Genomic DNA, 26345 nt, shown 5'->3' with positions numbered 1-26345 from the left:
CAAGGTTGTGTCAAAAAACGATTAAACAGGCGGACGTTATCTGTGCGGCGTTTGATTCTTTGCCCGCTTGTCGTCAAGCTTGTCCTTGCTTGAGGCGACGGTTAAAAAAAAGTCCTCCTCACTTTGTCATTCATCACTTAAAACCTCAAAATTCACTCTTTTGACATCTTCTAGGACATCTAGAACTCACCCACACATGTGCAATAATAGTTGACGAAAGAAAAAGGTAATATTTTTGGACTTGTCGAGATAGCGCAAATAGCCAACATTGTGTGAAGTGTGACCCTGCCGGAGATGAATGCCGCGTCCGTTGAATTGATGGAAACTCTACTATTGAAAACAAGACTGTGGCAAACAAGTAAAACCTTGTAAAATGACATAAATAACATATCCATCATGACTGAAGGAGACTAGAGTAAAGACTAGCAAGACTAGCATTCATTTATTAATTGAAACAGAGTCATTTAAAACGTAATCTAACTAAACCGGTACATATGACGAAGAAGAAACCTGCAGCTCGTAGACTATATACACCATCATGGCATGATCTGGTCCGATACTAAACCCAGAAATGCTCATAAGATAAAAGTACATACAGTACGTTTCTTTGTACGGTATGCATAAAAACTGGAAAGGAAACCCCTGTTGTGAACAAATATAATGCAAATAGTCGCACAAATAGTAGCCTCCACTCAAATAAGTACTTCCTGTTATTAGAAAATAACAATTGATTTCCTGAAATAAATATTTAAATTTAGATGACATTTGGAATTTTTATTTTCTTTCTACTTAAATATATAATCTACGTAAATATAATTTATTTTCAGATTTTTATTTGATTATTTAAATGTTAATTTCAATTTTTATATTGTTATTGCTTGTGTATATTTTATTTATTATTTTAATTACTAATTTAAAATGATAGCTACCACCTTGCATTCTTCCTAAATTATTATTATTATTAATATTTTAAATTACTTTTGGTTTTGGAGCATTCCACCAAGCATTAACGTTCTAATCAGCATACCACATCTTGTTTTTATAATCTGTATGCTCATAGCTGCAGGAACTCTCGTTTGGCACAAACAATTAATAATAATGAAACCACATCAATTAATAAAACAACAATAAAAAAATATATCAGCGTGGTTCTACAGCCATGCAGCAAGTTCAAATCGATGTAAATGTATCTTCGCATTCAGACGTCTACCATTCAAGTACTTTCTCCACTCATTTTGGCTTGCCGTGATAAGACAACGGGTGATCTCTTGTTTCCATGGCAACAGAGCTAGTCAAACACAGTCAAATGTATATGACTCCCTTTTATGAGAACTTGTGTAATACCCAGTGGTGCTGCCTTCATCTTCTCCCTCGAAAAAAACTAAATGATTTAGTGGAAAACAAAGAGGACTGACAACATTTTGTTGACACTCACTAATCCATGCATCTGGCCGGATTACAGATTATTGCAAACAAACTACAAATTGTAATACCCGTGGTTAAGGAAGAGGTCACCAATGTATTGGAAGATATTTCTGATGCCACTCTTATTTTGTTTGCATAATTAGACAGGATGTGGCGCTTTTATTTTGAAGGCCGAAAGTCTATTGTGTTGAGAATTTGTGTGATTTCACTGAAAACTTTCAAAACGCTCGCTTACATGAACAAGCGTAAAAGGCAAGCATGAGTCCCACACACACAGCCGCACTAGCATGCTCTGCTAAACTAAGCTAACACAGCTAGCTTCCATTTACGCGCTGTAAGAGAAAATTTTCCAAATACTTCAGACCTGCGTATCAACATTTTGTTCATATTTTCACCACAATTGAGCGGTCCGCCGGGGAAATACTTCCCCACATAAATTGTGCTTTTAGCATGAAGATCACGTCAATTTATCGAAGCCGGCAGAATTGTTGTTTTTTTTTTATTTATTGTACAGTTAATTAGTTTATTGATTATCATGACAGGCCTCTAAAAGACAATCACGCTCAACCTTAAACACATTCATCTATTTAATCTCTGCGGTATTGTGAGCAGATACAATGGATGAGACGCGGTGCTGTGTTCTACCTGGCAGGGCCGTTAGCACACAGGACTGCTGGCACGGTAACTCAGCTTTGGCCCAAAGCCAGTGGGAAAATGCTTTGGCACCTTCTCTTCATGAGCTCTGACACCACCGTGACTCTCTTAAGAAAGTGTGACAACAAGCTGGTGCTTTCATTCACATTGCACCTGTATTACAATACAATATGTCTTACACCTCCAGCACAGGCCATTTTTATGTGGTGAAACATGACTGCAGTGGAATTTTGTGGGAGGATGAAGCAGGGTCAAAAGAAAAAGCAATTGAATGCAAGATTATTGCTATAACGACCATCGCATATCGTATATCCATACCTTGATTAGTCGCAGGGTGGGTTGTGGCTTGCACAAATAATTGTAATAATTGTAAAGTGACACTAGTCATACTCAAGTGTAACAGACGTGTTTCACACCAACATCTGGCAACTCGTTTTCTTAAAATTGCACTTTTGCTCTGTAACGGTCACAAATTATACACATAGTTGGAGGGCTATACCATATAATTTTATTCTTTTGATATTAATCAATGAGAACCCGGTTTTAAAGTACATTTTACGAAATGAAAAGATGCACATCGGCCATGTCACAAGTGCAAGTCACAATTTTCAGCTTCCACTTTTACACAAGCATTTACACCAGGGGTGTCCAAACCACATTTGACCAAATTCCCATGATATTATAACATTCACCCAAATTAATTTTGTTGTTTTGTTGTCGTTCATAACATTGTGTAATAATAATATTGGATTTTTTTTTACTATTTACTATTAATATACTATTTAAATTTAATGCAATAAAATGACATTATTTTCCTTTATAATATTACACGGTTTTTTTTGTAACATCTTTTTTATCGTTAGAATGCAATTTTTTTTCCTCTTAATATTTTGACTTTATTTTCACAAAATTACAGGTGTTTTTTTTATATTTTTTCACATTTTCTTTTTCAGTTTTCTTTCCAAAAATGGCCTCCAGGGCACACATTGGACACTCCTGATTTATGCATACAAATGCCTCATCTCAAAAGGGATTTCTCCCCTCAAACAATCACAGTGTACTCTCTACAGTTGAGCAGATAAACATATCTGGCCACTATTGGTGAAATATGATAAGACTGCAAAATATGTCATTTTTCAAGATTTCCTCACATTTTCAACTATCAAAATTGGAATCTTAAAGATAAAGTTCACGCAGGAGGTGGTGACTAGGAAGGTGTTAAACCTTGGCAGTGGGCCATACTCGGTGTCATCCTATTTGCACATGCAGCGAAGGTATAAGAACAGATTAACTAAATGCCTCATTATCAGGCACATTTAAAACAAACCAGTAAAAGTTGCATTCATCCTCTTTAGGAGGTAGTCTTTGTTAGCCTACAATGGCTGCAATGGTAATTACAAAAGCGGAAAATAATTGTTCAGTCTCATATGACTGAAGGCCCTGAGGTTGCTGAGTAGAAGGGCTGCAGTGCTGAGTCAGTGTTTTTAAATCACTTAATGTAAGTTGCCCTAACTTTTTACTTTATTCTTTACTCCACGAGCATAGACAGTCAGATACAAATGTCTTACCAATTTCATATTAAATAAATGACCTTGGACGTGAACAATGACCAAACATGCTATAAAGACACCAGAAACAAATACATTGGAGCAAAACTAAATAAATAATTTTGGCCTACTTTTTTTTTTCTCTTTTTGATTCCTAATGGACGTGAGAAATGCATGAGCACGCGCTCGTGCACCAGTTATGCAAATGGCTGAATCCATCAGAGGGCTCCCTGTTCCGTTCCGGTTGATGACTAATCATTTATTTGACTCTGACTAATGAGAAGACGGTTGTAATCATACATTGTGCTTCAAGTAAGCGCAAAAGGCAAAAGCATGTCTCAAAAAATAATACATGTTTTTTTAAAAAGCATGGGATGATGGGTGTGATATTTTTAAAGTACCTGTTGTAAAATATTGACAATGATAATAATGATACTGCGCGGACAAATTAAGACAGTAAAAGCAAATCTTTATATGCATAAAAAAATAAAGTATATAAGTATATGAACATGATATATTTTAATGGAATAAAAACATAATAAAAATATATATATAAATAATATATAAATAAATATAATAATATATAATAAATATATAAAAATAAACAAATAAACAAAAATAAAATGAATGAATACAAACAAAGCTTGTTTTAACATTGGCTACTATTTTTTTTCAATATATACGTATAACTGTAATAAAGACTTTTTTTAAATTAAATTAATGCAACATTTTTGTGACATAATGTAGTGTTTTCAGTCCACACAGTACATAAAGAGGCACATTCTATAAAAATAGACTGAGGAGATTAACTAATTAATATGAGTTGTACAGTTATCCCTCTTAAGGCAGTTAATCGATTAACGATTAATCCAGACCTAAACATGATCGGAGAATTTCCACACAGTATCATTTCTTATTTATAAATAGAATATTTTTGTAGTTATAACAAAGAAAACCCGTTTGCGACCTTCTAAATATGATTTTTAACATTAGAGCCCTCTAGACGTGAAATAACACCCCTATAGTCACCTTTTATACTCATATTGCCCAACATAGCAGATATAGTAAGAGTAATATGCATAAGAGTAACAGTCATAAGCAAAATAAGAAGAATGGATGGATTATTGACTTTGTGGTCATGTTGTCGGACTTGCGGCCACATGTTTTGGACATGCTCTGTTGAGCTATGAAACCTAGTCAAATTAAATAGATGACTGTACATATACACACTATAAGTGCATCAGCATCTGAATGAATGAAGCCCGAACCCTGTTCACATGTGACGGGAGCATACATGAAGAACCCCCTTAGCGTTCATGCCATGTAGCCAGTGTAAGCACACATAAAACATGTGTATAGGAGGTGTCAGTATGTCGTGTTTTACACCCCCCCCCCTGTGACATCTGTTCCCGTCATGAAACGGGTAGATGGCTTTCTTTGCTGCGGAGGCTGTTGTTATTTGCAGTGCAAACATCTGCACTAACCTATTCTCATTAGAAATGCCTTCGACCCAGTTCCTTTGATTGGCTGCACAGTTGTTCATGTAGCCACTGACTGGCTACATGGGGTGTTGGGCTGGGTACAGTCAGTGAATAATAGCAATGCGGCACCTGCTTTTTTAGCTTATTTTTCTTGCAGTGTGTTTTGCATATGGTATGCAGGACATGGTTTGGAAATCCTGTTTGGCCTGCATGCTATTAGTCAGCCGCAGTATCCCCGAGGAAAACCGCATGTTCCTGCTGCATCTGGGGAGATCTCTACCATTGGCAGTCTATTATAAGAGCAAGCTGCAAGAACGCTGTTCTGATTAAATAAATACAAATGGACTACATTTATACATTACTTGGACGTATTTATAATACATGTGATCTTGCTAACCGCCATAAAACACCAAAACAGAAGACAGGAAACTGGATGGATGTTGTCAAGCACTTTTCCGTGTTTACTTCTGAAGCTATAATGTCAAATCATTCCAATTGGATATAATGGCAAAGGTCAAACATGTTGTAAAAAGACTGTATTGGGACTGTTCCTCCAGCTGCCTGAAGGCCCCCACCATTCAAATATACTGGCGACTTATATTCTGCCCAAGCTGCACCAACGTAACACATGCATGTATGCTACTTATGTCATTTGGATCTCACATGGATTTTGTGAGTAACTTAAATGTTGTACTTCAATACGATTGCTGCATTTTTTAAAAGTTATTATTATTAAATTTTAGTAGAACTGTACCAATGTTCTCCCCGTGCATGCGTGGGTTTTCTCCGGGTACTCGGGTTTCCTCCCACATTCCAAAAACATGCTAGGTTAATTGGCGACTCCAAATTGGCAAATCAATCCCAGTTTTCAAATTAATTAATCTTGATTAATCACCATTTGCTACTGTGCATCAAAAGTACTACATAATATTAGCGCGGTCAAAATTTTAATCAAATCAATCCGTTTTCAAATTAATTAATTTTGATTAATCACCATTTGCTACTGTGCATCAAAAGTGCTATATAATATTAGGGCGGTCAAAATTTTAATCAAATCAATTGCAGTTTTCAAATTAATTAATCTTGATTAATCACCATTTGGGCGGCACGGCGGTATAGTGGTTAGCGCGCAGACCTCACAGCTAGAAGACCAGGGTTCAATTCCACCCTTGGGCATCTCTGTGTGGAGTTTGCATGTTCTCCCCGTGCATGCGTGGGTTTTCTCCGGGTACTCCGGTTTCCTCCCACATTCCAAAAACATGCTAGGTTAATTGGCGACTCCAAATTGTCCATAGGTATGAATGTGAGTGTGAATGGTTGTTTGTCTATATGTGCCCTGTGATTGGTCGGCAACCAGTCCAGGGTGTACCCCGCCTCTCGCCCGAAGACAACTGGGATAGGCTCCAGCACCCCCCACGACCCTCGTGAGGAAAAGCGGTAGAAAATGAATGAATGAAAGAACTGTACCACTTGAGGGACGTCACATTAATTGTTGTTTTTGCTATGTCCCTGCAGGAGTGACAACTGTCCTGACCATGACCACTCTCAGTATCAGCGCCAGGAACTCCCTCCCCAAAGTGGCCTACGCCACTGCCATGGATTGGTTCATTGCCGTGTGCTACGCCTTTGTCTTCTCGGCCCTCATTGAGTTTGCCACGGTCAACTACTTCACCAAGAGAGGTTATGCCTGGGATGGAAAAAGCGTGGTGCCAGAGAAGGTATTTGGGTTACATATTACTTCGATGTTTACGAACTGCACCACCCGCCACTGCTTTTTGGGATAGAGGCTTAAGTGTCCACACCATAAAGGACCCATCAGACTTTTTGCACAGGGGGGCAGTTAGCACTTAACGGCTGCGAAAGCTGCATCAGGCGGGTAGCATTTAGTTGTCATCTCATGGAAAATTTAATTTGTGTAACATGACGTGAACATGAATAGTTTAGTGTTCATCTCCTGCTTTCTGCTCCACTTGTCTGTGTGCTGCGTTTAGCGATGCAACGCTGCTTCCAAAGGCTTTTTTTTCCCTTTTACAGCCTTATTGATTCGTATGAATCACAAGGTTGCTGATAAAGTTATCTGTGATGACTTTTATTTGTCTTCATATTACTGGAGGCTACTCATACTTGCCCAAGATGCTTTCGCCTTCACGATACATTCATGTTTTTTAAGTAACCTTTTAATGTTTAAAGATAAGTCAACCATAAGTCTAATTTTTAACATTTAACATAATTTTTTTAACATTTTTAACACAAGTTAAGAAAACACAAGTTAACTACAGTTTAATAACTTTATTCTATGCTACTATTAAAGAGACTAGCGTTAGATCAGCTTGATTTAAAATGTCAGTTCCTTTGGAGCTGTTCATAAGTACAAATGTACATGTATCTGTCATTTATATTTCTGTTCATATAATTCTGCAAAAGTGGGCATATTTCACACGTAGTTGCAAATGGTGATTAATCATGATTAATTATTTTGAAAACTGGGATTCATTTGATTAGAATTTTGACCGCCCTAATATTATATACTAATATTATATAGTACTTTTGATGCGTAGTAGCACATGGTGATTAATCATGATTAATTAATTAGGAAATGGGGATTCATTTGATTAAAATTTTAACCACCCTAATATTATATAGTACTTTTGACGCACAGTAGCAAATGGTGATTAATCAAGATTAATTAATTTGAAAACTGGGATTTATTTGATTAAAATTTTGACCGCGCAAATATTATGTAGTACTTTTGATGCACAGTAGCACATGGTGATTAATCGAGATTAATTAACTTGAAAACGGATTGATTTGATTAAAATTTTGACCGTGTTAATATTATGTAGTACTTTTGACGCACAGTAGCAATTGGGGATTAATCAAGATTAATTCATTTGAAAACGGATTGATTTGATTAAAATTTTGACCGCGCTAATATTATGTAGTACTTTTGACACACAGTAGCAAATGCTGATTAATCAAGATTAATTATTTTGAAAACTGGGATTGATTTGATTAAAATTTAGACCGCCCTAATATTATACAGTACTTTTGACGCACAGTAGCAAATAGTGATTAATCAGGATTAATTAATTTGAAAACTGGGATTGATTTGATTAAAATCTCTTCGCAAAGATTTGGTCAGTTGAGTCAGTCAGTCTGAATTGTGCTTTAGGGTCTTTGGGGTGTTTTATTTTTGGTAAATTTTTCAACAATCAAGAGCCTGTTGTAAATGTTATATCCAATATGTAATGTAACATTTTATTCATGTTTTTTTTTCCTCCCCCAACAAACCAACAGCAAAAGAAGAAGAAGGAGTCTCTCCTGAAAAAGAACAACACCACAGCATACCCGGCTGCCACTGCTACAGCCTTCGCCCCCAACATTGCCAGGGACCCTGGATTGGCCACCATTGCCAAAAGCGCTCCGCCGCCCCCGACCGAGCCCAAGGAGGAGCCAAAGCCCAAACCTCCCGAGGCCAAGAAGACCTTTAACAGCGTGAGCAAGATTGACAGGATCGCCAGAATAGCCTTCCCTCTGCTCTTTGGAACCTTTAACTTGGTCTACTGGGCCACCTACTTGAATAAGAAGCCCAAACTGCAGGGGGTGACGCCACACTAATCCATCTTTGGCTCCTTTTCACTTCTACCTATAACTTTCATTTTCTTTGGTATTCTTCCTCAACAGAAAAGAAAAAAAGAGAAGAAAATGTGTTTATTTTCAAACAAACATGATGTCCATGCTGGTTTGAATCCCCAGTCGTTGCATTGCTTCTGTTTATCAACATTTTGAAGATTTTGAGAAAACAAAACAGAGACATGAAAATATATTAAAAAATAACATTGATACAGACTTTTCAGAGGGGTTGCTGTTCAGGTGCGGGAAGACGCTTTTAAGAAACGCTAGCGTAAATATATAGCCAAGAGGAGAATGCTATTCCACAAATAGACCAATCTCGTCCAGGGCTTTTTCTTTGTGGTTCTTATTTTCAGGGTTCCGGGGAGAATATGTACTTTGCAAAGAAAGGGGAGTCTCCAGACTATTTGATGAGTGAAAGAACAAACGTGGTTCCAATGAGGGAGAAGTTCCAACAGTTTGACATGAAACCGCCCTTACTGCCCAACAGTCTATGTTACACCATACCGGAGGTTCAGCTTGTTCGGCGACTGTTCTGTTTTTGCATTGAAACCAAATCGGAAAATCTGGAGATAGATATAGTAACAGATTTCACTGTTTATTGTTGAAATCCACATGGCTGCTAATTCAGTGGAAAACACGTACGTCCTAATCTTGTGTCTCAAGTTTAGTACTTTTACTCTCGGCGAAAAACAACCCAACTATTTATTGTTCTGATTGATATTTTATGATAAACGATACAAATTGGGGTTACATGTTTTTCATTGGGTGGCGGCCATTTCAAATGAACTGCACAATAACTTGACCCGTGACACATTTGTAGGAATATGCATTGCTGTTTCTCCAATGAAAAGCATGTATCGTATCGTCCATTTTTTTTTCATTTTTGTCATATTTGCATTTTTTTTTTTAAATGTCCTAACATTGGGAGATGCATGCTTTTCATAGTAGAGTAGAGCGACAATGCGATATGTATAACCTACATGATTTAATGTTAGGGTCAACTTCAAAAGAACCCCAATCTCACTAAAAACGGGTGAAGTACTGTGTTTTTACATATCTTGTCATATCCTACAAACTACTTGTGGGAATACACGGCCCAATCACCTACAGTTAAGCCCCAAATTATTCATACCGTGACCGGATTTCTAGTTAAAGTGCATTTTTTTGCGTTAAATGGGGATTTTTCTAGCTGGAAATGCGTCAAAAAAAGAAAGAATCTAAGCTACTAAATGGAGCAAAGGATATGTGATTCAACAATAACTTCATATGTGGTCAGGTATGAATCATTTTGGGTTTAAGTGTGTAATTATACCATTTGGTAATGTGGCCAAAAGGCTCACTTAGACACAATATGGTTGCATTATCTTATTACTGTATTGATGGTTACTGGTATTGGCTTTATGTCATTTATTTAAGCACAGACGGACATGGTAAAAGGCACGTGTTATGTGTATATGTGTGTGCATATGCATGGGCAGGGCATCCTAAAAAACAAAAATACTAACAATGATTGACGGAAGGCTTCATTTGTTTGCCCCCAAAACGTCCATTCTCATATTCTTCTAAATATGTTGAGGGGGGGGGTTTGTGCAATAGCAATAAAACACACGTCTCAGTGGACAACAATCTAGTCATCTCTGCTTCGAAATGAAAATAACAGGTATTTTCCTTTTATTAATATTTGTAAATATTATCAGATGTTAGCGATGTCAATATGTTGAACTAAAGGGTATGAACAACGCGTTTTGTTTTGGGTTTTTTTTGCTTCCAAATATATGTTGTTGTTGTTTTTTTTAAACAGTCTCAACAAAGACGTGTAAAAACTTGAGTAAGAATGTAAAGAATTGTCTCAATATCTTTTTTTTTTTGCATTCATCACACAAACATTAGTTCCTGTTTTTATTGCTTCATGGACCCGGGGGGAGGGGCTTGTTTGCCAAACGTTAAAGTAAAGTTAGCTAAAGAAGGACGAGGCACACTGAGGAGGAGAAGTGCCTTTTCCATATTTTAACAGATGGTACCCTGATGGTTTTACATCTTGCATTTTCTATCCCACCGTGTCCCCTTGAGCTTTCATGGTTTTTTGGTTTTTTTGTGTGTGTTCTTGGGTTTTTTTTCGCCCCTTTTTGTGTGTTTTTAGCTGAAAATTAACACTCAGAAAGTACCAGCGACACTGCCTTCAGTATCACATGCCCCCTTTTTTTGAATTGATTTGTTGCTGCTTTTGTTGGAAAGCATCAGCAGAGAGAAAAAAAGACAAGAAAGAGGTGAAAGGATGATGAAAATGAATATATATTTTTGTAGCATGATGTCAACCCTACTTCCAAATACAGTAAAGCGAACGGATATTTTTTTTTTCGTCTTGGACGTTGCTTGCTTTTTTTTTTCTTGTTTTTTGCGTATTAACTTTTTGTGGCTCGTCAAATATTAGGAACAGCCCAGTTGAAAATTCAGTTAATGTAGCAATATTTCTTAGCAAGGGCTTTTATTAAAAAGGACCTGAAGTTGACATTAGTGAGGGAATGATTGACACTGTAGCTTTACATCGAAAGTTAGACAATTGTATGCTGCAAATGTCCAGTTTAGTTATGTACACATTTGCCATCAACAAAATATTGACTTTAATTCTAATTCCATTTTAGAAATCTAATTCAATTAAATTTTGTGTTTGTTTTGTATTGACACTTTAACATAATTATTTTTTTCTGAACAAAGTCCCAGTTTATTTTTTGTTAATTAATTGTGATTTAATTTAGCATTATTTTTATTTATTCACTGCTTAATGTAGTTGCTCCATCTCCACAAATATCATATTCGAAGTGGCAGGAATCCAAGGTCAATTTTCATTTAATTTAGTATAATTTACTTTTGATTAAGATATTATTTCTACATTTATTTTGTACTTTTTTTGGTAACATTTTACATGGCAGCCATGCAGAAATCCATTATTTTTTTTAAGTTAATGGTCATTTAAATTTGCTTTATTTATTTTTTAATTTATAACAATTTTTTGTATTTTTTTTTTTTTTACATTTACTTGGCCAGAAGCCTGAGAGAAATTTGTTGATTTGTGTATTGTTTTATGTATTTATTGCGGGGAGGAAACCAAATTATTTATACATATATATATATATATATATATATATTTATTGATGGTCGTTGCTTTATCTTTATTTTATTTGCATTATCACAATTACGTAACCTGTCCCCTACAGGCCACTTATCCTACCAGCAGAAGGTCAAAGAAGTGCAAAGTTCAGGGTGAAGAGTTGTATAAAAGATAGAATCATAAATAAACTTGTATGTATGTTGATTATCATGAAAAAGATATATAAATATATATATAGAAATATACATATGTAAAATACATGACGCATACAGTATTTGATTCTATTATTGAAGATATTAGCTTAAAAACGACGATGACTATTGTTTGTATTCTCAACCTATTGTTATGCATTTTGCACATTTAGATGAATAATAACATTACATTTATGTAGTTGGCTTCGTGCTATGCAAAGGACAGCTTCGAACCACCAACCATCAACCTTGTCTCCTCGACCATTGTGTTTCAGACTTACAAGCTATTATAAGGAGAAAATAAATCAATATATATAAAAAAAAGAAGAAGCTTAGCTTTTTATATCAGCTGTGCCACTCATTAGCTTTTTTATGAAACCATGGCCACACAGGGTGACATCAAAGAAAAACAGCAGATTATGTCCTTTTGTTTGTGCGTTGGATTTGAGAGGAAAAGGCTTTCGTTGTTGATTGCACTTTCTTTCTCCAGGGTCGTGCAATAAAATGACTGAATAAAGACGAAAAAAAAAGGAGCTAAAATGTAACAAGGTCTTCTTTTTCCAAGACCAGGGGTTTGATTGTTGCGTTATATTCTTACATAAATTGACTATGAAAAGTTTTCCCACCCCAGAACTGAATGAAAACCTTACATATATTTAACATGAATTTGTATGACGTTTCCATCAGCAATGTAGTCCATCAGCGGCAACTTACCCTTGCACTTAGTCCTCAAAATCCAGCACTGAATTTACCAAAATTACCTGGATTTCGGTGATGAAGAACGTAGTTCAAAAGAGTAATACAAAAATGCCTAATCTAAAAAAATATGGTCTCACAAATTGCTCGGCGTTTACCAGATGGCTGCGGCACGCCATCATGGAAGACGATGCAAGCAATGCAAACATATTACTCTTTTGAACGCATATTGTTTTGTTTTGGTTCTTCCAACTGAAACTGGACTTGGTTAAGTCACCGTTGATGGACTACACCGACTGACTGGGATGTTACACAACTTCATTTCGAAAAAAAGGCAGGTCAGATTTTGCTACACTTTTACGCTCCGCATAGAGAATGTGAAATATGAGGTACAGGTACAGTGCAATCATGAGCTTCCGACTTTTATCTTCTCGTCAAACGTATATATGTACATATATGTGTGTGTACATATATATGTCTATATGTATATACCACATGTGTTATGTCTTTTTGGTTTATTTTGGTTTTATTTAAGACAAATCATCAGCAGCACTTGCTTAAATGGGTCTATTAGTTCTTATAGATATACTACTGGAGTCATTTTCTTGTATTTTTATCCAAGCAAATATGGATTTTCACTGATATTAAAAAAAAACACAACCCAATTTTCTAAAGCACAAACAAGCGGAATATAAGGCAAGATAAAGGGTGATATGGTACACATATGGACAATGAAACAGACACTATAGAAGTGGCCACTGGGATGTGTTGTTGACAGGATTCTGATGGATGGAGATGAAAGCGGTGGTGAACTTGTAAATGTTTTCTTTTATTTTGGTTTGGTTTTTTGGTTATGATATGGCCCTGTAGATTCCGATTCACTGCATTAGTCTTTAAATAAAAAGGAAATAAATGAATGAGGCTGCCGGTTTATTGTGTTGTGTTGTGAAGATTTGTACATTAGAAAAATGACAAATTAAGGGGGAAAATATGACTTATGAATTTTTCATTAATTCTTTCATTTTCTACCGCTTATCCTCACGAGGGTCGCGGGGGGTACTGGAGCCTATCCCAGCTGGCTTCGGGCGAGAGGCGGGGTACACCCTGGACTGGTCGCCAGCCAATCACAGGGCACATATAGACAAACAACCATTCACACTCACATTCATACCTATAGACAATTTGGAGTCGCTAATTAACCTAGCATGTTTTTGGAATGTGGGACCGGAATACCCGGAAAAAAACCCACACATGCACGGGGAGAACATGCAAACTCCACACAGAGATGGCTGTGGGTGGGATTGAACTTGGGTTTCCCAGCTGTGAGGCCTGCGTGCTAACCACTCGTGCACCGTGCAGCCCTACTTATGAATGTAAAATACCAAAAAATGGGTTTTCATGAAAATGAGTTTGCTAATAAATGAATGTGATATAGAACAAGACCTCTGCAGGTTCGATAAAATGTGTGTAGAGTCATGGCATGGAATAGTCTTTCAAAGTCGGCATTTTTCCTGTGTCACTCCGAATAAAAGGCACCGACAAAATCGACTCGGGCATTCCGCAAAACTATTTTGTGTTGAAAGTAATTGTCGCAACAATAAATTTGATATAAAAAGGCACGGCAAATAATGTGCAGTTAACCTGGAACACAGTGGATCTTTTGGGGGGTTTAGAGGCTACTGAGATTAAATAATTTACTCAGTAATTTAACTGAGTCAGTTTCTTATTTTGGCTAACTTCTGCTTCATGGAGGATAATGTAAGGTGGTATTCTCAGACTGAAAGGACAACATTTGCATTCTGGGGCAGTTGTGAAATCCCACTGTGAATCACAAGGGTGACAAATAAAAATAAATGCATTTATTTACATCTATATGTTTATGTATTTGAAAACATAATATATTATTTGTGTGGTATCTGTTTATGACTTAATAACATGTTTGAAAACTGCCATAATGCCCAATTTCGTAAGGGCCCCTGCCTCACAATGCTGCAGAAAAACCGCAGCACCCCAGTTTCCAGCAGCACTCATGCAATCCTACACCATGAAGCTACCACCAATATGCTCATATATAAACAAGACACAATTACTACAATTGCTACTCACTTGTATTGCCTGCTATTTAGACAATAAGGTTAGACAATAAGCTGCACAATGACTACTTTAAAGTATCTCTATAGTATGGTCCCTTGAGTAGATATACTGTAATAAAAATAAATGTTCCGCCTTTGCTCTCAGCTTTCTGCCTCTGCTCTCCAGGCGGCACTTCATCCCCCATGTCTTGTCCCACTCCACGCTACACCACAACGCCAAGACTTCAGGTGCAGTGGAACGTGCGCTCCTTCCCTTCCAAGCATGTGAGCTTCCGCAGCCCTTATGTAATAAAACTGCTTCTTCTTTTTTTTTTTTACTCTTGCTCTATCTGCCTACTTCTCCAACAAAAGCTCAGATTAAAGCGGTGTTTATTCTTGCACACACTTTGCCTCCGCATTGTCTTGCAAGTCACCATGGCAATGAGTGTCAATTTGATGGCATGCCTGAAAAGGCTGAAGACCAGTTTTACACAATTGGCACACAATTAGTGACTGAAAACGGCGCATCTCGGCATGATATGCCAACCTCCTGAACGACTTACACGACTTACAGCTAAGTCAAGTACCGTTTATGTCTGGTGTACAACATAGCATGCCACTGACGAAAAGACAGGAAGCAGAACTGGAGGTAGCAGAGATGAGGATGCTGAGGTTCTCATTGGGAGTGACCAGGATGGATAGGATCAGGACCGAGTACATCAGAGGAACATAACATGTTAAAGGCCTTGGAGATAAAAGTCAGAGAGGCCAGACTGAGATGTCCAGAGGAGAGATAGTGAATATATTGGTAGAAAAGATGTTTCTGGATGTCGTAAAGGAAGACATGAGGGTAGTTGGTGTGAGAAAGACAGATACAGAAGACAGGGTTGGATGGAGGCGGTTGATTTGCTGTGGCGACCCTTGAGGGGAAAAACCAAAATAGACAGAAGAATTTGTCCCACGTAACTGAAGGCATCATCCATAGATTCATTATTTCCTCTTACAAGATTTTGAGCTCCAGAGAAAAAGTTCTCATTGCAGAAAAAAAGATGATTTATCTCTCAGCTGCAGAGAGTGAGGAAAGAGTAGGAAGAAGGCATAAACAAAGAAAAGTACGGGAGAGGGTATTATTGCTTATTATTACTAGTTATTAATGTATATTCACACCGATTTGCACCAGGTAGTGGCTTGGTTTGCGTACTGGTACGCTTTGTGTACTGGTACGCAGCCCTGCCCAGTTTACACATACTTCACACTTGTTTACAACCCATTCACTCATTGCCACACCATCGGCAGACATATGTAGCATTATAACACATAGATAAACCATGATGATGAGTGCGTAAACCCACCCTAGGCTTATTATAACAAGCTATCCATTCCTAATCATCACACTTGGAGATTTCTATAGTCCCTGTCGTCCCCTCGCTCATGTGCCATCCCATCACTTCATTGTCTTCCCTTTGTTACCAAATTACCTTTTGAAGGTCTCCACTCTTTGCTGGGACACGTATCAGCATCTGTGATTCGGATTTCAATTGGAATGAATAAATGCATGCACAAACAGTCATTCAAAGCAGGCACCTGAAGAAAAAAGATAATTGCTTTAGGCTGTGAAGCCAATGGAAGTGGGTTTTGGGGTTTTCCTGTGTGGGGACAAAAGGACAAGTTGTTGTTTTTCAAGTCTTTTGTTTGACTTTAAATTGAATATGCTTGTTCTGCATGTACTCGGGTTGCATGGAATTACTGTGTAAAAATAAAGTACTGTTTAATCCTAAAATCCAATTTCACACATTTCCATTTTCTGTTCATCTGTATTAGCAGGCTAAAAAGGACGTTTTGTAATAAAAACATATAAACAACACAGTTGGACTTATACCGTGTATCAATAACATGACAATATTGCATGCAAACTGGAAAATGTACACAAACCAAAGCTAAAGTTGCCAAAAATCATAATCATAATGTTAAAGAATCATTACAAAAAATCCTAGATCCGTGATCCGTATCCCATATCTGACAATTCCTGAAAATGTCATCCAAATCCATCCAGAACTTTCCAAGTTATTTTGAACATAAACAGAAAAGCGCTGTCAAAAACATAATCTCCGCGCTGACCCTGATTTTGTCACACAATTCCTCTTTTTATTTACCTTTGAGTCACATCTCTGCAGCAGAAGCACTCATTCTCAACTCTCCCATCAGTCAAGGATTGTTTGTTTTGCTCCAATATTCATAGAATCCTTAGAAACGCTTATTTGCACGTTGCTGTGCTGTAAATGAGCGGTATGACTTTTTCCACATCGAGCTCTAAGGAACGTTATTTTCCACATTCTCACATCAGACTTCAGTGGCTACTTCTCCAATGATGTGTTATGTCAGGTAATATTGCATCACATTTGCACTTTTGAACAGTGCTACAGTTTCAGAGCATATATCCATATCTGGACTGCTCTATCGCAGTATCATTTTTTTCCAAAAATGTCCTAATTCAGAAATGATCACTGTTTTATGGTTGACTATGGCCTATTATTAGTTCAAAAATATTGAAATACAAGTTATATGTAGTCTTTTGGTTAATAGGTGTCAGTAATGTTACATTGATGAGATATGACATTACAATTAATGTCACCCATTCATTCATTTATTCATTTTCTACCGCTTATCCTCACGAGGGTTGTGGGGGTGCTGGAGTCTTTCCCAGCTGTCTTCCAGGCGAGAGGCGGGGTACACCCCGGACCGGTCGCCACCCAATCACAAGGCACATATAGACAAACAACCATTCACACTCACATTCATACCTATAGACAATTTGGAGTCACCAATTAACCTAGCATGGTTTTGGAATGTGGGAGGAAACCGGAGTACCCGGAGAAAACCCACGCATGCACGGGGAGAACATGCAAACTCCACACAGAGATGGCCGAGGGTGGGAATTGAACTGGTCTCCTAGCTGTGAGGTCTGCGCGCTAACCACTAGACCGCCGTGCCGCCCTCTATATCCAACATGATAGACTAAAATAATAAAGTTATCCCTCCATTCTGTGTGGAAGTGGTAAGTTTTTGGCTTCTTACTTTGTCCTTCTTCCCCACTCCATTTGAAAACCTTTCCTAAGTTGAGGATAAATTGGATGCTAACTAGTTATCGCAGTAGCATGCTAATACTTACAGCCATGTCTGTCTCTTGAGTCCCTGCAGTCATCCTATAGTGTGTGCATGACAGTTGTGCAATGGGGTGTAAATAAAGAATGATAGGAGTATAAAGGTGACTATAGGGGTGTTATTTCATGTCTACAAGGCTCTAATAATGTCATTTAGAAAGTCATAAACCGGGTTTCTATTCTCTATCACCGAAAATATTAAATTTCTTAATATTGGAACCAATTAACTGCGATAAACAAAGTGAGACAGTATTGTAGTCATGAAGCTGACGGATTGAAACACATTGTCTTTGCAGACAAATTGTCCATTATATTCCCTATCCTGCCACCATTGTCTCCAAATCTTGGCATCAACAGCACCACAGATTCAAATCACCACTAATTTCTCTTTGTTGCCATCCAAGTGTGTTCATGTCCAAATGTGTGTACATGTACGTTGAACACACAAAAGGCAGAACAAAGAACAATGACAAGCCTAAAAGCTGACACACGCTTCCCACGTCATTTCTTTTGTAAATTATGATCACAATATATTCATTTAATGCCAACTTCCTCTACGCCAAACTCCTTATTCACTATTACTTGGCTAACATTGCCTTTAATTATGAATGTGAGAACTACCCAAGGGGATGAGGCACATACACTGTATAGTTTACAGTATATTGTGTGACTGAGATTTAACAAGTCTGCCCAGAGGAACTTTTGCATTAAAGTTATTACTTCGGAACATTTTTGATCATTTCCAAAAGCCCCTAAGTGATTACTAAGTCTATTGAACTGACTATAGCATTAGCATTTAGAAGACTCAGTACATTAAAATCACTATAATATATAGAGTGTATTGCTGTGCTATAGATCTCGAGTGTTGCACAATAGTAAAATGGATTATAGACTAGCAACAAAATATGACCTCTACATTTTTTTTTTAGTGGTACCTCGGTCTTTGTCATTAATCCATTCTAAAAGTTAGATAAAAACCAAAAAAGGACAAAAATGGCATCAATATGTCCCATAAGATCTGTTCCAGACACACACAAATGTTCACCCAAAACCATTTTTATAGCAAATAATTCTAGTTTTACATTAGTTGGCAATGACAGTGATGAGCGGAGGAAAGGGTTCCAAACTTAACTTTTAAGAGTGATGCTTACAAATTTGAAGATACATACATTTTAGTGGTATTTTTGTATTTTATAGTAATAGATGAACAATAACATGTTTTTTTCCACAAATAAATCTGGCAAACTTTATTTTTTATGGCAAAATCAAATGTTCATTAACATGTTTTGTATAAAATGCAGTTTGAATAAATGGTCCAAAATTAATTCCTATTTATGGTTATTATTTTAAATAAATGTATGATCCAAACTAGTGTAAATTGAAGACATTTAACATACAATATAAACATTCAACATCCAATCAAAGTTGCAAACCCGATGTGTTCAGTTTCATCTCGACTTTATGAAGCCAAACAGTTTCACCTGCTCATTTTTCTTGTGACCACAGTTTCACCCTGCAGGGATTCAAGTTCAGTTCAAGCTCACGTTTTTCATTTTTGCTTCTACACTCTGTGTGCTCTCGTTTGCCTTTTTCCTCCCTCATTCGCCACCCCCACGCCCCAAACTGCTAAAAAAAAAGTTTCTTCCCTCTAAAAGGCCTGGCGGATGTCCTTTGTCGAAACCAATCGCCGGCATGCGTGTGATCTAACAAGCTGGGAGGTTCAAAAGGCTAGCGAGCTCCTTTCTGCTCAGCCACACATTGTCATTCAATCATATCCTGTTACCGTGATATGCCCCGTTCAAAGTGTCCACTCTGTGAGAGAGGGAGAAGCCACTGGAAGTGCACAAACTGCATCAAATTGAATTAAATGAGCAGAACATTATGTATTTATTTATTTTATTTTTTTGCTTTTAGTGCCTTTATCAAGTTTACAGACTTTCTGGGTCCGAAAAGCCATTGTGTGTCTTCTTGCGTTGGTTGGTGTGACCTTGAAGATGAAATCGACACTCATCAACTTAAAAAAAACTGCAAGAGTGGCTAAATTTACAACTTAAAACACTCACAAATATAGTGTTTACCTCAAGGCTGTATGATAGCCTCCACACTCTACATCACTTTTGTTGATTTTGTAGCAGTTTCGTCGATATTGTTACACTTGTGGTGTTCTCGGTCAAAAGTTAGCACCATAGGAAATGAATTGGTATCCAGATTATTTTCATCCAGTTGAGAAAATATCCACAGCACACACATTCTACACATTTCAGACTGAACAATGTCTTTTGTGGGTACAAATCCCGCCTTCCTAATGAAACAATGTATAAACAATGTATCTTACACACTAGTTAGACTTTGAATGAAGTACGGTAAAGAGATGGGTTGTTTACATTCATTCATTCATTCATTTTCTGCCGCTTATCCTCACGAGGGTCACGGGGGTGCTGGAGCCTATCCCAGTTGTCTTCGGGCGAGAGGCGGGGTACACCCTGGATTGGTCGCCAGCCAATCACAGGGCAAGACAAACAACCATTCACACTCACATTGATACCTATGGAAAATTTGGAGTCGCTAATTAGCCTTAGCATGTTTTTGGAATGTGGGAGGAAACCGGAGTACCCGGAAAAAACCCACGCATGCACGGAGACAACATGTAAACTCCTAGCTGTGAGGTCTGCCCACTAACCACTTGACCACTGTGCAGCCCCTTTACCATACTTTACCATACAAAAAAACCACATACTGGTTCAGATGCTTTTTTTCCACTGAAAAGTGCGCAACACTGTGAAAAATCTGCCTGTGAGGTTTTGGTGACACGTCTCCACTGTCAGCCAATTTACCATTACGCAGGCTGCGCTTTGCCTGCGCCACCGAATAGACTTTAGGTCCGAGCTGGAGAGCTTTCTCTGCACCTTTGACAAGCTGTTTTGTTACAAATTTGTCACTGCGCCAAGCTAAAAATGTGAACTCCTCCCCCGGTGTGCCGCCACGCCCATCTCAGACTAGTTGTCCCACGTGTTGAACGCTCTGTCACACAGAATGAGCAAGTATGTCGACTTCCCATGCACTCGGGGCTGAGTAAATGATACAAAACATGACTTTGAACAGTTGCTGGCTACCCCAAAATAATAGGTGAAATAGAGAGCACTCATGTGGAACATGTTCCCCCCTCATCCCCTCTCTGCAGTCAGTAGCAGATGCCCACTCCTTATTGGGCGGTCCACACCACTTTTGCACCAGTTAAAAATTGCACATGCAATCATAGTAGATCACCAGCAACAGCTAATGTCACATGCAATTTTTTGTTTGTTCACACAAACATACTCGATCAAAAAAACATTAAAGGAACCTTTGATATTAACTGCAGTGAGGTCAAGTTAGGAAAGCTGACATTAGGACAGTGATGTTCAAGGTTTAAGGCATTTTCCAAAAAAATGTTTGTCAAAGTTAAGAAGCTTTAGTGTATTCCACCTTCATTTTGATAAGTGCATTGACTTCTGCAGCAGTGAGCGAATACATCCAGTATATCATGCCACCGAAGCTGCTTTTCAAGAGCATACATTATTAATTAACGTAAGGATGAGACAGTGTGACCCAGAATGTTAAACATGAATTGTACATGTAGTTGGCATACATCTTGCTTTGTGCCACATTTAATAAAAAAAAATAAAAAAACACATTTAAGGATTTTGTTTTCCCTCCATTCATCCAGCCTTCGGTCTCCATACTCTCAATCTTACCCTGAGTGTGTGCCATCCGCACACACGGCGCACGTGCCAAACGGTAAATCAAGCCTCGATCGACTGCGCACAATGACTTGACACGCATCTCACATCAGTTCCCCCGGGGAGGATGCATGGGATGCTAACGGCATCCATCAAGAGACAAATGCAAACACCGAGGAGAGCAAATGGATCCTGAGCAGGGTTGCTAGCAAATGAAAACATATGGACGCTTCTTCTCCTCGGAAGCAGCGAACATCAGTTGTTGTTATAAAGTACCATCAAATACAGGCAGCTTTAAGGCTTTGTCGGAACACCTTTGTAAAATAACTCACGACAACCATTAATAAAAATGTTGCTCTTCTAACAACAGGCGGTTGGGGAGCCAACTTGTCTTTTTTTCCTGTTAAAGGAGAACGTCATTGGTGGGGGCGGGGTTAAACACGCGCAACGCTGTGACTTTGTTGCCAAATCTGACGACATCACAAACCCTCTTGGCAACATATTTTTTCAAAAGCGACCAGCCACAAATCTAACAACTTTTTCTACCGTCGTTGGAGAGTTTTCTGGTACAGTATTTAGGACTTAACAGTGAAAGCACTTATTGTCTGGCAGTTTCTGTTTGAACTCTGCTGGTCCGCCGTTCTCCAAAGCAGTCAGAAGTGGTCAGTGTGAGCTCTATGCATACATGAGTCATGCAACCACGAAGCACAATGCCGCCACGGCAAGTCCTTCCTCATTTTCTTCGTACTTCTTGAAGTATTACATTGTTTATACTCAATCAACATGGAACAATGTTTCTGTCAAACATTAACCTTTTCATCAGTTACTATTATATGGAACGGATGGAGGTTAGGATTAAAGTGGTCCAATAATGCAATTTTTTTTACCTTTTATATTGAGTTGTGGTCTCCTATAGAGCAGCTACACACAATAACCCGCACAGAAAACCTTTAGATTTTCCAGAATCTGCACCTATTCCAGCTGTATTTCCTTTGATGGGTGTTTCCTGCCAAAACGGTCCGTTTTAATTTATTGTGATTTAATTTATTGTGATTGGTCACACACACAACGTACTTCCTATCTATGGACCATATGAGGAAGTATGCCCCTCTGTGACATCACAAAGGGGCAGTTTTACCACACCTTTTGAAACCCAGCGTTTTGAGTCATCCCAAACTTCTTTCAGAGCTCACTTCCAAATGCGCTAACCTCATTATCAGAAACTTTGGCATCGTTTAACATGAGAATACAACATACTAACTACATTCCACAAAAGTGGAAAAAGCATACTAGGTTCCCTTTAAATAAGCTTTTTTCCCACGCACAATTCCTACTCTGTTTTGGACATGTGGAATTGTGAATTGTACTATGTGATATATTCCAATGTAATTTATATGCATATTCAAAATAAATAGAACTATTACCTTTACTGTGTATAGTAAAAAGTTAACTACTACATATTAATGAATCCCTCAACACTTACTAAACTGAGGCCTTGTGTGATGTCATATAAAATATACAGATACAACGGGAAGAAGTCAGAGGTTTTTCTATAATGTATTTTTACCAAAAATTGCGCTTTAAGTTAGCATTGTGTGACCTGAAGCCACATCGGACTTGAGAACATTCATTGTTTTCACATTGCTGGCCAAAAAGATGCATCTTTGTCTCCCTCCCTTAAAAAATCTCTGCAGTTTTTGCTGACAATTATTCAAGGTCTGTTTGATTTAACATGATTGAGTAGACAGGAGCCATCTAAAGGACAAATACATTTAATAACCATCATTGGCAACAATTCCCCACTGCCTAAAATAATATTTGAAATAAATTGTTTATTTCTAAGATTGTTTTTGCTTTCCGCAGCCTTGCTGCTAATGCTGATGTACTCTAATTTGCCGCTGTTGACATTTGGAACACCCACCCCCTGAGGCTATTTACTTTCCAATTTACATTCTTTTGATTATTTTGTGATATAATCCAAATTGTGTCATCTGGCCATGCGAGCCTTCACAGCATGTAATAGACAGGAGGGATAGATCAATAGATTTGGGTGCAAGCCTCTTTAAAATGCTCGGAGTATTATTAAAGGGCTGCTGCTGCTGCAGAGGAGATGCTCTTGAGAAAGAAGAGAGTGAAAGGATGAGATGGGGAGGGAGCGTCCTTTATTATTCATCAGCTCATCTCACTGCAGTCAATCCAGCAGGGGGAGGTGTTGCAATAGTTGGATGATCACAGGCAAAGCTAGTTATTAGAAACATTATTACCCCTTTGAATACACATATAGGATGCTGTGTGTATGTGCTGGTCGTCATACGGCACTAATGTCCCTTTAATACTCTGATGTTTGTCATCTCAGGACGGCATGATTGCTGCTTTCCAACTGACTAGTGTCACCGCTACAATCGGTGCATATGCTGCCCTTTCCGATCCGTATTATTGCACAAAATTAAACTCATAAAATTCCAATCTCCTTGAATTTTTCATAAGCCGCTGTTCTGTTGAGAAGAGGTGGGAGGGGTTACTCCCTCGTACTGAGAAGCAACTAAATAAGTTAGACACAAACTAAACTGGGGGCTGCACGGTGGACGAGTGGTTAGCGCACAGACCTCACAGCAAGGAGACCAGGATTCAATTCCACCCTCGGCCATCTCTGTGTGGAGTTTGCATGGTTTTCTCCAGGTACTGAGGTATTCATTCCAAAAACATGCTAGGTTAATTGGCGACTCCAAATTGTCCATAGGTATGAATGTGAGTGTGAATGGTTGTCTGTCCATATGTGCCCTGTGATTGGCCTGCGACCAGTCCAGGGTGTACCTTGCCTGTCACCCGAAGACAGCTGGGATAGGCTCTAGCACCCTCTGCGACCGTCGTGAGGAAAAAGCGGTAGAAAATGAATGCATGAATGAACTAAACTGTCCAAGCAGATGTAACACACTCAACTTCAGCCTCGGATACATCTGAGATAAATGCAATTTCTTAGCTTTGAGTTTTTATTAGGGCCATCATCCGATCAGAAGCGTTGACCTACATTCACAAACAAAATGTTTGTTTTTGTTCCAAGAAATTATATTCATTTATTCCCAAAAGTCTACTATCTTCATTTCGTGCATGTCTCTTGTCCGTACTGCTTCCAGTCATATACGGTAGTCCCTTGCCACATCGTAGTTCGAACATCGCTCCCTCACTCTATCATGAGTCAAAAACTATTGAAAGATAAGTCATATGTAGCATTCTGGTCACTAGTCATCAGTAATGACGAGACACAAGATTATGTTACATTAAGTCAGCCCATTGTTTGCCCATTCTGTGTGGAAGTGGTTTTTAGTTTCTTACTTTGGCCTTCCCAACTCTGCTTGAAAATAAATAAAGAGGCTAACTCGCAAATTTACAGTATTTAAGGCAGCAGTGGCGGTACGGTTATGGTATGGGGCAGTACGAGTGCTCCCAGCGCTGGCGAGATGCGGTTCATTGAGGGGAACCCCAGCATATATTGTGACAGAATCTACAAGGTCAACTGCAAATTCACATTAATTTGTGACCCGTGCAGGAACACAGCTGTTCCAGGTGTTGATTAATTTAATAAGACACCTTGAGCATCTTTTCCATATAAAACACTATTCCTGTATCGTCATAAATACCCCTTAATGCCTCGCATTCTATCCTACTTTGTATTTGCTGGACTTTTAGTTTGGAAAGTAGACACACTCGGGTGTCAACAGAAAGAGAATGTTGAACAAAGAGCCATTGTGAAGGCCAAGCATGCACCTAGCCTCAAGTGCAGGTTCATGCAAGGTTAGCCTGTGATTGACAGATCATCAGATATGCCTCCACCAGGGCACAACCGGACCACCGCTATCTTGCCTAACCGTCTCACTCCACCTCTCTAGTGACTCTTGAGCCTGCTTCGGAGTGTCTGCCACAGGCACCTTCAGAAGAGATGGTTATGGAGCGAGACGAGCGGGATGGATACTGGAGGAATGGGGAAAAGGATACGGATGAGGAGGATGATGGATGGATGGATGGATGAATGGATGGAAAAATCCTATAGAGATTTGAAACCTGGCCAGAAAAGGCATCAAACAAAATCCATGATGTGCCTCACAGAATGTGAGAACATTTGAGCTACACTAAATCAAATCATGTATCCAGGTAATTGTCCTCATGCTACATCATAAGCTCCAACCACATCACTTCAACATGTGGCATTGCCATTGTAGTTAAGATATAAATTCATATGTTAATACATGACATGTTATTTTAAAGCAGATGCTACCATTATGCATGCATTAAGCAACATTGAATGTTAAGGAAAGTGTCCATAATGTCAATTTACATACAGACCAACCTTATCAAATCCCATTGGTTCTGCAGCAAGTGAGGAAATGATCTACGCGGCATATCAAATAACTCAAGCCATTAAAATGCAAAGTTAAATTGCTCTTTGCAATTGCATATTTGGGTCATAAGATTTTTTTTCTGCATCAATTACACGTCCGTAAATATCAATTTTCCTATTTTCCATGCAGGGAAACTACTGTATGTTGTCATTATATCATATCATATGTCATATCATATTATATAATTTGCTTCAGTTCCAGACCCAAATTAGACATTTAGGGAACCAAGCTTACGCAATTATAGCATGTGTTGCCAT

At 38.3% G+C, this 26345-nt stretch overlaps 1 protein-coding gene across 5 annotated transcripts in view; it reads left to right on the top strand.

Annotated features, from left to right (window-relative positions):
* gabra1 (gamma-aminobutyric acid type A receptor subunit alpha1) overlaps positions 1–13656 on the top strand; it is a 36042-nt gene extending 22386 nt beyond the window's left edge. For all 5 annotated transcript variants that reach the window (XM_058087219.2, XM_058087217.2, XM_078787726.1 and 2 more), the window contains 2 exons: positions 6623–6825; positions 8405–13656. In XM_058087219.2, coding sequence (XP_057943202.1) covers positions 6623–6825; positions 8405–8725 — 524 coding nt within the window. In that variant the 3' untranslated portion in view covers positions 8726–13656. The remainder of the gene's footprint in view (positions 1–6622; positions 6826–8404) is intronic.
* The last annotated feature ends 12689 nt before the right edge of the window (positions 13657–26345 follow it).

The sequence above is a fragment of the Doryrhamphus excisus genome, linkage group LG21, assembly GCF_037039965.1.
Source record: "Doryrhamphus excisus strain RoL-2023G ecotype Guam linkage group LG21, RoL_Dexc_Guam_v1.1, whole genome shotgun sequence".
NCBI lineage: Eukaryota > Metazoa > Chordata > Actinopteri > Syngnathiformes > Syngnathidae > Doryrhamphus > Doryrhamphus excisus.
This window is presented reverse-complemented; position numbering and strand designations above follow the sequence as displayed.